The sequence below is a fragment of the Delphinus delphis genome, chromosome 10, assembly GCF_949987515.2.
Source record: "Delphinus delphis chromosome 10, mDelDel1.2, whole genome shotgun sequence".
Classification (NCBI taxonomy): Eukaryota; Metazoa; Chordata; class Mammalia; order Artiodactyla; family Delphinidae; genus Delphinus; species Delphinus delphis.
Window position 1 is genome coordinate 52,876,962 of NC_082692.2, and position 16,741 is coordinate 52,893,702.

The following is a 16,741-nucleotide window of genomic DNA, read 5'->3' on the forward strand; positions in this document are numbered from 1 at the left end:
TTCCATGATACTTTAGTGTTCTCTTCTTGCATTCTTAATTCATCAATACCCATTTAACAAATTATATTAAATTCTCTCTGCAAAAATAACTTGTGGATTCTGTCTTCTAACTGAAATCTGGCTGATAACTCTATTATTTATTTTCTTCGTGGTAAAAATCCAACACATGAAATGGTTTTCAAATACCTAAGATGTACATTCCAATGGACAATTCACTTAAAAAATCTCTCTGGTTAAAAAATTAAACAGAAAATATCTCTTCAATTAAGTTTATCATCTACCAAAGGAAATATTAATACTGCAAAACTGGACTTAAAAAAAATCATCCTAAAAAATAAAAAATACTCAGGATTTCCAAAGGTGTATAAAAAGCTCCTTATCTTAAAAACAAACAAAAACCTCAGAAGGTCTTTGTGTATGCGTTTTAACAGCAATAAGAGATGGACCACAGAACAGCATAAAGTTTAAGGCAATATAAAACTGCAAATTAAAAGCAATGACAATTTCATAAACTAAAAGAGGAATGGATGTATGCTTGCTATAGGAAATTCAATTAGAAGAGTAAATAAATTATAGTTACTCCCTAGATATTAAAAAATCCAATAAAATAATAAAACTCCCAACCCCATGCCCATAATCAGTACTAGTAACTAACTGATTACCTGAAAATAATCAGCTAAAGCAAAGAAACAAAAAGATAGCTAACCATATTATCTTAACATCTTATAAGATACTACATTCATTTACCATCTCTTAATATGGCAGGGTTTATTGCTTTCGACAGTGGGTCCTCTGATAGGAGTGCATATGCCTAGATTTTTACAATTTCTTCCCAATCTTTCACAGTTGTCTTTGTCTAAGCCACTGAACAGAAATTTCCTTAGGGACTGGTCCTTACCAAGCAGTTCCTAAACATTCAACACAGTTTTCATAAAAACAAAGTTCTTTCCACATTCATTAATATATTTTGTTCCTTTATATTACCACTTCTTGCAAATTACTTTGTTACAATAATAAGAGCAACCATTAGGCAAGTTTGAGAACAAACAACTGACGCCTAGAAAGTATACATCTCAAGTGGTAGAGGAGACCTGTGCAGATGTACCAGAGCAGAGCCAGTTAACAACCTTAGTGTACTAAAGTGTGGAAGACAGAAAGTTTTACAGAGGAATGGAGAAGTGAAGGGGAGATCAGTATGAAGGATTACTACAGTGTATATGCAGTTTACTAAGGTATCATACATACAACAGAATGCTAACGTCGATACATTAACCCGCCAGCCATAACACAATGTCAAAATCCTTCAAGGGGATGCAGAGCATCTGAACAGATCCCAGATAAGGCCAGAAAAATGTGCCAATGACTAAGGACATACATAGGAAAGTCTAACTTTGAAAGTCACAATTTACTCTAATCGTAATTTCTTTATTATGCAGTAATTTCTTATGACTAGGGCCAAATAAGCTAGTAGGGAGTGGTGGGGGAGTAGAATATAATGGCTTTTAAAAGTCCCACAGAAGATGCAGAGACAAATAAATGCAGCCTTGTGACTATCTCAGATGTGACAGTTAGGTCTCTAAACCTGGACATGGGCATTACCAAATTTGGTAAGAACTTGCATGGTCTGAATAGTTAACCCTAATCTACCTCACTCTTACCTTGGAGAATCACTTTGTTTAAGCAGAGGGGCTGCTAATGGGAGTGTTTGGGATATACGAATAGTGTAAAGACAGAGGACATTCTGAGCTCCCCATTCTAACCTTGCTTATTATACCTTGCATGTATTACAAGTAAACCTTTTTACAATCCATGTTTGCCTAATGTTTCCCCTCACCTTGGTTTTGACTGTCTGGCCTACAAAGTAGGAAAAGGATGCCTGCATAGGGAATAAACTGTTGAATGAACTGTTTTATCTCACAATCATCACTCCATTTTCTGATACAGCTTTAAAAAGTTCACCCAAAAATACTATAAAATCCCTTTAGCGCCAGCAAGGAGAATGAATTACATAAGAAGACAGTCAAAAAGAGTAATGGGCCACGAATAAACTGTTGAATGAACTGTTTTATCTTGCAATCATCACTCCATTTCCTGATACAGCTTTAAAAAGTTCACCCAAAAATACTATAAAATCCCTTTAGCACCAGCAAGGAGAATGAATTACATAGGAAGACAGTCAAAAAGAGTAATGGGTTTTAATGTCAAATATTACTGCAAGAAAAGGAGAATGAGTGTGCACACCAAGAGGAGATGTGTTTAGATAAATTACGTTTGAGAGCAGGAGCACAAGTAGAGGTTGGGCTGAAGGGACAAGCGAAGCTGGCTTCCAATTCTACTAAAGCTCTTTCAAATATAACTGTGTTAACAATCATACCAGAAAATATTAATGGGCTGAAACAGAACAGAAGAGCTTTGCCCAGCTGTCTAACCACTCTAAAACAGAGGTCAGTAATTTTTTTCTGTAAAAGACAAGAGAGCAAATATTTTAGACTTTATGGGCCATATGGTTCCTGTTGCCATTTCTCAACTCTGCCATTTAGCCTGAAAGCAGCCACAGACAATATACAATGAACAAGGTTGTATTCCAATAAAGCTCTAGTTGTGGACACTGAAATTTGAATTTCATATGGTTTTCACACGTCATGCAATATTATCCTTCTTTTGACTATTTTTAATCATTTAAAGATGTAAAAAATATTCCTAGCTCATGGGTGAAACAAAAACAGACAGTTGGCTGGATTTGGCCTGTGCACTATAGTTTGCTGATCCCTGCTCTAGAATCCACTCTAAGCTGGTAATCACTTGGTTGGGAAGCAGAGGGAGGGGAAGGGGGATTAGAGGGTACTGTCATTCAGGAGATACCATGGTTTCTAGCGTGCCAGACTGCCTAGACGAGGCATTCTCAGAAATCCTCAAATACTACTTTAAAAGGTTCAAGTATAAAGAGAAAACTCCATTCTACTTAGTCCTTAACTACTAATAAGGTGAAGTGCTGGATACAATGGTGAATGAAACAAAGGGTAAAGTACAGATACAGGAGCAAGGAGAGCAAAGTTTTAGAGATGGAAAGAGGCAGATTCTTCTCATGCTACAGTGAAGCGACTAGCACTGAAGAGAAAGATAAATGCTGGAAAAACAACATGGAGGGAAATATGGCAGGAACCTTGATGAAATTCATACAAAATTTATAATTTTTAAAGAGAGTTACACTAATGAAAGCACTATCAGTGCTTTTGAAGAGTGCTATGAAAAGACAGAAAAGCTTTCTGGATCCCCAACTTTCTAAGGGAAGTAGGTTGAAAACGACAATCAGCTGAAAACACAGGACATTTTGATACAAAAGAAGAAAAGATTTCGGGGGCAGAGCACAGAGTCCAGGGCGAAACCAAGAACAGAAGAAAACACTGATTTAGAGAAGCACACCCAAAGAGAGAATGAAACCTTCATGATGGAACATTCATGACCCCTGTAATAAGGGAACTGACAGCAGGTTCCTGTTGGATTTCAAAATTGCTATAAATCAGTGACTACTATGAAGTTCCCGTTCCTTCCCCTAACCTTTTTAAAGAAACTTATTTATTTAATTTATTTTTAAAAAATTTTTGGCTGCATTGGGTCCTTGTTGCCGTGCGCAGGCTTTCTCCAGTTGCGGCGAGCTGGGGCTACTCTTCGTTGTGGTGCACAGGCTTCTCATGGCGGTGGCTTCTCTTGTTGCAGAGCACAGGTTCTAGGCACACGGGCTTCAGTAGTTGTGGTTCACGGGCTTCAGAGCGCAGGCTCAGTAGCTGTGGTGCACGGGCTTATTTGCTCCACGGCATGTGGGATCTTCCCGGACCAGGGCTCAAACCCGCATACCCTGCACCGGGCAGGTGGATTCTTAACGACTGCGCCACCAGGGAAGCCCTCCTCCCTTTTTTTTTTTTTTTTTTTGCGGTACGCGGGCCTCTCCCGTTGCGGAGCACAGGCTCCGGACGCGCAGGTTCAGCGGCCATGGCTCACGGGTCTAGCTGCTCCGCAGCATGTGGGATCTTCCCGGACTGGGGCACGAACCCGTGTCCCCTGCATTGGCAGGCAGACTCTCAACCACTGCGCCACCAGGGAAGTCCCTCCCCTTTTGTTAATGGGAGTGTCTATTATGGTTTTTCTGTCCTGTATGTTGAGTATGTGGGGTGCAAGTAGATGTCTTTTTAGTTCAGAGGCCTCTGCATGGAGAGGAGCCACACCAGAGGATAGAAACCTCATGCATCTGGACCTGATGCAGATCAAAGGATCACAGACTTTGAGCCTGATGGTATAATTAGGATGAGACTTTGGGGAAATGTCCATGAATGCATTTTGTGTGTAGGAGGCATGTAAATTATCGTGGTCAGAGGGCAAGCTGCAGTAGGCTGGCTGCAAGGGTAGCAGCAACAATTGCTCTCATTCTTGACAATTGCTCCTTTTACAGTGTGACTTTGCAGATTTCCCTATTGAAAAGTGGAGTTCCCAGTAAAGAGGTGGAGAAGAGTAACTGAGAATTCTGGTTGAGACAAGACCTAGGAGAGGCTGAAGGGTCCCTGATTGGTTATTCCCCAGTGTCCAGCAGAAAAAAAACTTCTCAGAGGAAAGCTTCTAGAATCCCCAATTTGGACCTAAAGGACTTCCACTAATTAAGTTCAAGCAACGAGCTCACAATCAAAGTTTAAATACATTTGATCCTTGAACAAAACAGGTTTGAACTATGCAGGTCCACTTAAACAGTTTTTTTTTTTTTAAAAACACTGAGCTGTACACTTTGTCTAGCTATCTAGCTATCTATCTGTCCATCTATCTAACTATTTTTGGCCGCAGGGCCTGCAGGACCTTAGTTCCCTGACATTCCAATAAACCTTTATTTCTAAAACCAGATAGCAAGGACACATTTGGCCTGCTGGCTGTAATTTGCCAAATCCTGGTGTAGATAGAAAACCCAAAATAATATACAGTAAAATCATTAAAAATTAAACTTTAGCTAGGTGACTAGATATAAAATCAAAATATAATAATTGATTTCATTTCTATGCATCAGCAACAAAGTTAGAAATTTTAAATTAAGAAAAGACTATGTCCAGGAACCTTGAGGACATCATGCTGAGTGAAATAAATCAGACAGAGAAAGACAAATACAGTATGATCTCGCTTATATGTGAAATCTAAAAAACAAACAAAAAAACAAGCACACAGATACAGAGAACAGATTGGTGGTTGCCAGAGGCAAGGGGTGGATGAAATAGGTGAAGGGAGTCAAAAGGTACAGACTTCCAGTTATAAAATAAATAAGCTATGGGATGTAAAGTACAGCATGGTGACTAGGGTTGACACTGTACCGCATATTTGAAAGTTGCTAAGGGAGTTAATCTCGAAAGTTCTCATCACAAGGGAAAAAAAGCTCTGTAACTGTGTATGGTGACGGATGTTAACTAGACTTATTGTGGTGATCATTTTGCAATATATAAAAATATTGAATCATTATATTGTACAACTGAAATTGATATAACGTTGCATGTCAACGATACCTCAATTTAAAAAAAAAAAAAGAAAATGCGTTGACTCTATAGATGAATTTGGGGAGAACTCACATCTTTGTAACACTGTTTTCCTATCCAGGAATGCAGTATGTCCATTTATTTATGACTTTTAAAATTTCTTTCAATGAAGTTTTACAATTAAAAAAATTACTATGCTTCTTGGGACTTCCCTGGTGGCACAGTGGTTAAGAATCCACCTGTCAATGCAGAGGACATGTGTTTGAGCCCTGGTCCGGGAAGATCCCACATGCTGCGGAGCAACTAAGCCCCTGTGCCACAACTACTGAGCCTGCACTCCAGAGCCCATGCTCTGCACCAACAGAAGCCACCGCAATGAGAAGCCCACGCACTGCAACGAAGAGTAGCCCCCTCTCGCCGCAACTAGAGAAAGCCCGCACACAGCAGTGAAGACCCAACGCAGCCAAAAAAAAACTACGTTTTTTAACATAAAATAAAAATATTCTGAGGTATCTAGAAATAAAACAAACCAAACAAACAAAAACAAAACAAAAAAAGTGAAAATCCTTGAGGTGGAAAAAAGAATAAATTTTAATGAGACATTAAAGAACACTAAAATAAATGGGTAGATATTCTGTGTTCATGGACAGGAAGACTCAGTATCATAAAGATGTCCAGTCTTCCCAAAGTACTGCCATAATCAAGCCTCCAACAGGATTTCTTGTGGAAGTTGTCAAGCTGATTCTAAAGTTTGGAAGGGCAATGGGCCAAGAACTGTTGAGATAATCCTTATAAGAAAAGGGAGGAAGTACTTGCCCTAACAGAAATGAAGACTTACAAACCTAAGATAATGATGACAGGTTTTAGTGCAGGGATAGGCCAACTAATCAAATGAACAAAACACAAACTTCGAAACAGACCCACAAATGTACAAAAATTTGATACACGACAAAGAAGTGATTCAGATCAACAAGGAAAGTAATTCAATAATAATGCCTAAAATTCAACAAAATGCTGAGATAATGGATTATCTAGTTTAAAAAAAAAAAAGGTTATTTCCTTACCCAATTTTAAAACTTACAGTAGACATTCTGATTCCCATGGGAAAATGGTAGTCATCCAAATTCAAATCAAATGTTTTACTAAATACTCCAAAAACCAGAGATCAAAAAGAAAAACTGTCCACAGCACATACTTGTAATACAAGTTCTCACTTCAAACTTCAATTTACAGGTAAATGGGGAAATATAAACAACCAAAACCAGCAATGTCAATTACAGAGTCCTCACTGGAGAGAAAAATCCGAGGAATTTGTATGGAAGAGGAGGATCTTGGCAGTGGAGTACGAAGACATCAAATATGGTTCCCCTCGGAACAAGAGGTAAGTAGCACTTAGAAGGTGGAGGTATTCCTTCAAAGCTTGGCGGATAAAGGAAAGGAAGAAAAAGATAACAGTTCTACTGAAATGAGATGGTATCACAGAATCAGAAGCACTGAATAGAAAGCCTTCCATGTATCATTTAGAAAAGAAGTTGCATTTCACTATACCAACAGAAGAGGGCATTCCTGAACTAACAAACAGTAAATTTTTCTTTCTGGCCCCACAGAATCACTTATTAAAAAATATTTTTAGGACATTTGAGGAAATTTGAATACAGAATGGAAGTGCTTAAAAGGAGGTATATAGTTAGAATAAACTTACAGAAAATAAAAGGGCTTAAAGGAACAAGTTAAATATCACCACAAAGAAATCAGACAAATCCACAGCATGGGACAATCTAAAAGACAACTAGCATAGACTCTTTTAAAAAAAAGTCAATGTCATGGTATAAAAATTGGTGAAGGGATTTTTTTATACATAATATTATGGAATTTTCTGGCATATGATAATTGTATTATGGTAATAATGAAGCACACCTTTAAGTCTTAGGAGGTGTATATTAAATATTTATGGCTGAAATGTCATGATGTCTACAATTTACTTTCCAACTGTTGAGTTTTGGAAAAAAAAAGAATACGTGTGGGAATATATCTATATGGAGATGGTTAAAACAAATATGACAAAATGCTAGTTATTAAATCTAGGTGATGAGTGTTTACTGCATGCCAACTTTTCTATATGCTTAAAAATTTTCATAATAAAAAGTTTGGGAAACCACTCACTAAAAAGTTAGAATAAGTAAAGATAAACATCAGGAACATCAGTAACCAAAATATATCCAGTTAGTAGTATCTCAATTCAATGGAGTAAAGAATGCTTTATCCAATTGCATCGACATTAACTTGCCCATACATAAGGAAGAAAAGAAATTAAAATGAATATACTGTCACTTTATACAAAAAAAAATTCCAGATATACTTAACAAACTAAATGTAAAATAATTTATGTTTTAGAATAAATTAGACTATTTGTATAAACTTTGGGGACTAGACAATAGTCCTTCTTATTCAAGACAGGAAATTGGGAAGTTAAAAAAAAAAAGGATAGATATTTTACCTACCAAAACAAAAATTTTTTAATTTTGACATAAAAATGCCATAGACAAAGGAGGAACTGAAGAAATATTTGTAACTTTTAATAAAAGCATAAAAGGCCTAATATTTTAAAAACTGTAACAAACTGAGAAGACAAAACAGCCCAATTAAAAAATGGGCAAATAATAACAAATTACAACTCACACAAGAGGATATGCTAATCCCTATTAATGAATTTAAATATTCTGAATCTCACTGGAATATAAACTCTGGGAGGACAGGGTGTTTGTTCTTGTTCACTGATATTTCCCAGAGATTACGAGAATAGCAGCATACTAAAAGCTTCCAGTAAACATCTGCTAGCTGCTGGCTGGCTGGATAGACGGATGAGGATTAAGAAAAAGAAGTACCATTTTTCACCCATCACAATGAACCTGTTATATTCAAGGCCGGAGAAGGTAAAATAATGTCTTTATTAAAATTAAAAGCACATGATTCACTCTGTTATAAAGCAGAAACTAACACACCATTGTAAAGCAATTATACTCCAATAAAGATGTTAAAAAAAAAAATTAAAAGCGCACACAACCTTGACCAAGCAACCTCATTTAGAGGAGTCTATTCTACAGATCAGAAGCACCAGAATGACCAAATACATAAGTACATGGAGACCTGCATTCTTTGTAATGGCATAAAGTTGCGAACAACCTGAATGACACTGACAGAGAAATAGTTTATTAAATCATGGTACATCAATAATGTGGAACACTGTATAGCTATTAAAAGAATGTGATAGCTCTCATTCTTGATGCTGAAGGACAGAAGGATGTTTTGTGAAAAAAAAGCAAGTTGCAAAGTGTTTACTAGTATGTTTAATGGGGGCAAAAATAAAATCTAATCTAAATACCTACACAAATAAAAATGGAGTAAGATGTGGAAGGATATCATACATAACACTGGGCAATGAGATTAGAAAAGCAAGATGGTATGAAAGTTTTTTTTCCTAAACATTTCTCTAATGTTAGACTTGTTAACAGTGGGTATACATTTTATATTTAAAAAATCAAATTATGCCATTCAATTTATTAGTAAGAAACACATAAATTGGTTCTAAAAAAGAAAAATGCCAAGTTAATGGAAAAAATTAAATTTACAGCATGCCCGTCACAGAAATAATGCTTCTTACCAATTCAGTAATATAATGTAATAAATATAAGTTGGAATTGTAAGTTATTACAAACTTCTACTTTATATGGATCAAGTATAACAAATCTAACTAATGGAAAATCCCTCACATGTGTGATCTATATTAATATTTCACTCTTTTCTGAGGCAAACCTTGAAATCAATTTGCCTACCTATATGACACTATAATTTTCTAACACTTAAATCTCAGTCAAAAAGTATAGGCAAATGAAGTATGGAAAGGCCAAAACACTAAAAACCACTAACACTGGTTGGTGGGATAATGAGCATGGACAGATATTGTAATTTCTTTTCCAATTTCTTTTCTGCTTTCTTTCTTGAGCATTCCTATGGTCTCTTCAGTGCCTAACATGAAGCCTTGCACACAGTAAGCTCTACATACACATGTAGATAAAGACAATAACTCATCTGTGAAGAGACTGGGTCTTCAATATATCTACTAATTTTAATCACAATAATTTGGCTGTTTATATTAATTTCCTCCCTTCTCAAACATTCTGAATGCTTCAGAAAATAAACCTTGCACAATGAAATTTCTTTGACTTTAAGTCTTGCACAAGAGGTAAAACAAAACTGAGGACAAAGAAAATAACTACAGCAAAACACACATATTCTTAGACACAGTAGGCCATTGGGCAGTTTATTGATTTATATTTATAATAACTTATTGGTTAATTATTCAAATCTTATTTACCTTAAAACCACAGTTAAGAGAGACAGCACCAGGGCATCTTATGATGAATGACATGGGATTCACAGAAATTTAAGACAGAATGGTGACTGGCCAATCCTTAAATTCCAAATGTCATTAATAGTGTTTTGCTATATGGGATAAAAATACGAAATATGTATTATATGCGGTATTAGTGAGGAGATGACCCAGAGATAATCCAAAAAGCCCTTGACGGTGGGCCAAACACTGGGCCCTTGTTTCATCTCTGCTAATAACTAACTGATCTTGGATACATCATTTAGCTTTCTGAGGCTTAGTCTCTTCATCTGAACTGTGGTCAGATCATCTTTTAAGATCCCTTCAAGGCTAAAATCTTTTGGGTTTAGTATCATTCCCTGTCATTAAGGGGAAGAAAGGAGGAAGAAAATGAGCAAAACAAAATACACAAACAGAAAAGTTATTTGGTTTTACATAAGTTCAAAAACAAGAAATTTAGGTTTACGAATTAAAAACTTAGATTTCAAGATTAAACAACAAATTCTGTGAGATTTGTTTTATTAAATACATACTGATTTTCATGATCTTTATTTGTTTAAAAGGAAAAACATCTTTGTTGTTTGCATCACAGGAAAAAATGGGAATGATTAGCATAATTTGTGGAAAACAGATATTTAGACATTCTTAATAAAACCTCAGGTAAGACATAAAGTAAAACTAATATAAAATACCCTAAAGACAAGTAAGTACTACTGAATTTGAAAAGACAGTAATTAACCAATTGTAAGAATTCAAAGTTAAAGCCATTTCAAAGTAGCCTTTGATATTAGATGGAAACAATTGAGAGAAAATACTCTGTCTGCTTGAATGAATGGGCAAGTGAGAGAGAACAACAGAACTTTGACAATTGATGATTTGGTTAATGATGTGTTTCAATGATTACATACAAGCCTCAGTGACAAATCACTAACGTCAGAATCTGGTACTAATGATAAACAAAAACAATTATATCATCATCTAATTCAATTTTTATTTTTAGAAAAGAATAGCAGCCAAAATAATTGGTACAGGAATAAGGACATTATAACTCAGTAAGCTTTAAAAAGGCAATTTCAAAAAGAAAACTCTAAAAAGTATTTCCATTTATAATGAAAAAATTACCAGTTTGCTTACTTCCAAATATTCTATTTTGCTGGGAATCATACTAGTTGAGGTTTAAAATGACTGATTTGTGGACCCTGAAAGTAGTGATCATTCCTGTAGATTATAACCTCAGAGCTTCAGGATCTAGAAGAGTTCTTATTTACCCAGTGAGATTAGTGTTGGTGGCAGTATAGCAACGTGATTTTTGTGCCTCATCTACTTATTAGATGCATGACCTGTTCAAGTTGCTTAAATTCTCTGAACTTTAGTTTGCTCATCAGTAAAACTGAGATAAAGTATCTAACTCAAAGAGTTCTGAGGTTTAAATGAGAGAACATAAGTAAAAACATCCCCCAATTTTAAAAAACTATTACCTAAAATACTATAGAGATGTAAGTATTACAAATAATCTGGTATAATCAGCAATTGTATTAAAGCCATAAAGCCAAAAGGAGGGAAAATATGTTTATCTAAATTCCTATTATGAAGCCACAAATGTTATTCAGAAAATGGACTATTTAAGGGAATTCAATTTATCCTTATTCTAATTAGCAAAGCACAAAGGTAACACTTTTGACATCCACATAATATGGATTTTTATAGCCATGATATATTTGGAAAAGGTTATGGGAGCAACCCATAACCTTTTCTTTTTTAATTCTCCTTGGTTTAAAAGCCCCACAATTACAATATGAGTAGAAAAGGTTGGCACACCGAGGCAAAGAACAAAACAAAACTAACACACAGTAAAGATTAAACACAGGTCCTACTGGCTTTAACTGGCTAGGATACTTTGCTAAAAATAGCATACATCTCTTTAATCTTGACATATATCTCTGGGAGAAGTGAAGTAAATTAAACTCCAGAACTTCAGAGCAGATTCAATCAGGATTCCAAAGAAGCTCACTTTATTATTTTGGTAATCCTTCTGAAAAGAAATTTGTTAAACTCAGTGGACTGTGACTGGCTTATACCACTATTGTATACCTCTGTCTACCATACTCCTTTAATTAGGAACTAATCATACCTGTTTATTATATACCAAGGAGTAGCAAATAAAATGCCTGGACTAAATCACCATTATTCCATGTAAAGTTATGAGAAAGAAACTGTACAGTCTAGAAAACACAATAGTTATATAAAGAGAGACAGGACAACCTTCAAGAATTTGAAAGTATTATGTTAACAGATAATTCATCTTCCCTGCCTAAGTTACAAGGAGGCAGATTTTAATGCAATATAAAAAAATAATTAAATTTATCCAGAATTGAAATGGCTTATAACTTTTCTGGAGGATACTACGCCAAACTGAAAGAACACAAGAAATCTCTGTAACTTTTGATTAAGTAAACTTTAAAAATTTATTCCAAGGAAATGATTGGAGATATGCTAATAAAATATATACTTAAAAGAATGATGGCACCGTTTATAACTGCAGAAAACAGGAAAGCAGCCTAGATATGAATACTAACCATGAATAGTTTTAAATTAATAATTTTAGACCAATGAGGAAATGATCAGGGTAAAATATTAATGAGACAAAAGGTATACAAAACTACAAAAGGAAGGGTGCCAATTCTGTCCTCCTCCTGAGAAAATATTTCTATGTGTAAAAATAGTTAGAAAAGTTATTATAAAAATAACTGGAACAAAGTACATCATAATTTATCAGTTGATTATGTCTATACGTAGTGGTACTGCAGATGGTTTTTGTCCCAAATTTTAATCCATGAGCACATATTTCATCAGATGCTGAATAATCATCTATCAGAATATTTTGAAAGGGATTGCTATACTTGAATAGTAAATTTAACTATATGACTCCCAAGGTCCCTTCTAACTCAAAGATTCTACAACTCTAAGAAAACATTCTACAACTGATTTAAAAATCAATAAGCTTCTGCCAAGAACAAAAAGATCTAAAGTTAAATTTTCAAAGAAGGGCTGATAGCCAAGAATAACAATTTCTGAAGCAATATCAGTATCCTCTAATAGCTTTTTTCTTACAAAAATGGGTAATGAATGAACCTAAATGAGCTATGGCAAACAAAAGAAATAAACTAAAAATTGCAGAATGAATACGCAACTGCCAAAAGACTGAGGAGGAAGAAGTGGAGGAAGAGGAGAATGAAAAAAGAACGAAGGTCTCTCCCTTATTTTTATCAAAAGGGCCACTGCCAGGATGGATAATATAATCTGTATGAGTGATTAATGACTACAATCATGAAAGCTACCTACATTCTCATATCTGGTAGGACTACAAATCAGAGAAGGGGGGAATGGCATTAAGAAAGTCTACTGTTTCTTTAAAAAGAAATCTGATTTTATCAATTTGATTAACATCAGAATTAAGTGACCTTTGGTAGGTAAACTACAATCTTCAATTTTCATCTAAGAAAAGAAAGTAAAACATGAAAATCAGAGCTAATTATAAACTACTGGCTCAGATTCACAAAAATGTTAAATATTTTCACCATGAATTTCAAATATTAATCCATTTTAAGTCAAATAAGACAATTTCATAAAATAATTATCATAGTATCATAGATTGGAAACCTATATCTCAAAATAAAAAAATATTCCTTGTAGTAAGTGAAGGTAGTCATTTGTTACAAAAGTAAGAAAGCAAAGAATGTCATTTACTTTTTACCAGAAATAAGTAAGAATGCATAATAGACATCATGTAATAGGATATAATAACTAACATCTGAATGAGAATACACTCCTATAATTGCAAAACAAAAATAAAATAATTAAAATACTAAAGTATAAATTACCCGAAATATCCAGAGAAATCAATAAGACATTTCTATTAAACAGTATTTTATTTATCTATTTATTTATATGCATGCAAATATGTGTGTGTGTATACCTATACCATACCATCTTTCTTGTTGGTTACATGACATATTAGTTAAAGATATTTAAGATGAAATATTTATAATAGTTTTCCTATATTTAGAATATCATATAACATAGAAAATAACGTTTGGTTGTATAAAAAGATCAAGAGCACACAACTTAGAGAACCTGGTCAAAATATAGTTTATTTTTCTTTCCTTTTTGCTTTTACTAAAAGAACTACAGACAGAGAAAAAACAAAATCCTGAAGACCATGACTTTCCCACCAGCTATCATAAACAAGGAAAAATCTGTTTTCCCAAATTATAACTAACACACAAATTTATTAACAAAAAAGAGAAAGAAAGGAACTACTGTCTTGTTAGTATTAAATATTTACCCTTTCTCTTATAGGATTCATTTTACCATAAAAACTTGGCAAAACTAGCACCTGAAAAGGACTCACAACTTTCTAATTAGTATACGAAAAAATACTCATTAAAAATTCAAAGATTAGACAATATGCTAGAAATAGTTTTAAAATGATCAAAGAATGTACTATTTTCTGTATAACTGCATAAAACCTGTTTTTTCCTATTTATTATTATCTAATCCAGAAAATATTTTTGAGGCAATTTTACTTGACCACCACCCATTTCCTATTGTGACAAACTATTCAATACCCAGTATCTTCAAACATTTTTCCAATGTTAGAGTATTTAAGACTCATGCCCTAGATGAATATATAACATTACATATATCAATATTTCTTTAACAACTAAAGCATCTGAAAATAGCCAAATTCTGTAAAACCTTTCACCTTAAAAACAAAAAACAAAACAAAACCCAAACCCAAAAAATTCCCTTAAATATCTTTTCATGGCTTCTGAAAAATAAATACTCTCAAGAAAACACAAACTCATATATGTTCTGACAGGAAATATCAAAATACAATATTTTAAACATTTTCAAAAAGGCAGCACATTCTTCTGTGTGTTGCAACAGACTCTCCAGACCTGCAATCCTGCTGCAGTCATGAATAAACATATGCCTCTAAAGTTCTAAGTATGTGTGGCCATATCAAGGGCATGAGGCATGCACATCAGATTTGAAATGGATTTACATTACCTCCAACCTTAGGGCCACCTGCTGAACCAGGCTTCCTTGCACTGTTGACAGGATTTCCGGATGTTTTAGGTGCAGGAACCTTGAAGGCTGAAGCAGCTGATGATGGCCTATTTCCATCCACTGATTCTTCATCATCAAAGCTTTTATCTGCACAAATCATTAGAAAAATGTATTTTAAGAGAACTAAGCTTTGCTCAATTTTCCATAAGACTCAAAATCAAATAAAGCTATATATAAAGCCATTAATTTCTATGATATATAATATAAAATAAAGCTCCTTTGAATAAGCATTTATATATTGACTAACACTATATAAAATAACCCAGTATAATTTAAAATCAGTCTGCAATATTATATTTCCTACCTATATATATTAAGTCAAAACATAAAACCGAATACATTAACTCTAAGAACAGTAAAAAGCATTTTTCGTTTCTCTGCTACTCATATAAGCATTTTCCGCCAGCTCCTCCCATACTGCATCTTCCAGCACACCCTGCCTTATTCCTTATACCCAGATTCTGCAACTTACAATCACAGATCCGTTTGCAAATCAGTCGCCTCATTCCTCTGAAAGCTCTTAATTTTCCTCACCCTAGGATGCTCTGAATAGTTCACATGGCCAAATACAATAGATTTGATACTAATCAAAGATTCTATCAAAAACAGACAGCAACAACCACAGAACCACCACTGAGGTTTGTGCCGGCATTTTTCTTTCTCTTCCCTGCCCTAGGTGCTGTAACAGCCAATCAGCTACAAGGTGACATCATCTTATGGCAGCTACTGCCAGATGAAAGGTAAAAATTCTCCATGTCTTTTAAAAAATCCTCCATGTAGTTGCAATCCTTAGTCTATATCAAAATTTCAAGGGCATTCAATACTAAAGGTTTATAAACCTACATTTGTTTTCTCCTATTTAATTCACATGAAAATTTATACAAATAGAAAATGTTTTCTGCAATATTCAATCTGCTGGAGTGCTTATTATTGCATCAGTAAAAATACGGAGTATCACAGTGCTCATTACTGGCATAATTAACTATGTAATCTTACAATTTGCTGTTTATTTAGGCCACAGAAACCAAACTGAACAATTTGTTCTCATAAATGATTCTAAAATACTCTACAAAGCTCCTTTTGGAATATTTATGAATAACCACACAAGTATAATCTCCTTATATAAAATGAACCCACCCACCCCCACCCCACCCTCCAAATCACAAGATGTATGCATTTTACTCGTCCAAGAAGATGGTTTTCTCTAGGACCCTGCACAAACCAACCACGACAAACAAGATGGGCGAGGCAGAGAAGGAGCTTTACAACAGGCTTCACAACAACGTGCCAGAATCTCTTCCTTTCAGTCTGCATCCCTTACCTATGCAAACACCCAAATCCAGCAGAATAAAATCATCCCTACAAAGGACTGCAAGTCCAACTATTGAATATATTTTAAAATATATATACCAGACAAGTAAGACTGTTTTATTTATTGGAAAAAAGAATCAAATAGATACCCATTAAATTTACTATTCAGTAGACACCCATAAACCACATTCCATTTCAGCAAGTGTTTTTCTTAAATAGCACAACTTGTAGGAAAAAAGTATCTTCTAGTTAAAAAAAAATATATATATATATATATTTTTTGGCATAATGCTATTGGGGAGCCAGTTTGGATCAATTAAAACCTATGCTCTATAGAGACTGCTCTGTTAAAAAAACTAATACAATCCCAAATAAGCTTTTATTTGCCACTACCATATTGAAA

General features: G+C 34.5%; 1 protein-coding gene across 13 annotated transcripts in view; it reads right to left on the reverse strand.

Annotated features, from left to right (window-relative positions):
• Window positions 1-16,741, reverse strand: part of CLASP2 (cytoplasmic linker associated protein 2) — a 177,766-nt gene that overhangs the window by 109,375 nt on the left and 51,650 nt on the right. For 9 of the 13 annotated variants that reach the window (XM_060022121.1, XM_060022119.1, XM_060022118.1 and 6 more), the window contains exon 8: window positions 14,968-15,114. In XM_060022121.1, the coding sequence (XP_059878104.1) occupies window positions 14,968-15,114 (147 nt within the window). Of the gene's footprint in view, window positions 1-14,967; window positions 15,115-15,499; window positions 15,787-16,741 lie in introns of those variants that run through there. The other 4 variants (XM_060022125.1, XM_060022124.1, XM_060022123.1 and 1 more) reach the window with 2 other exon arrangements.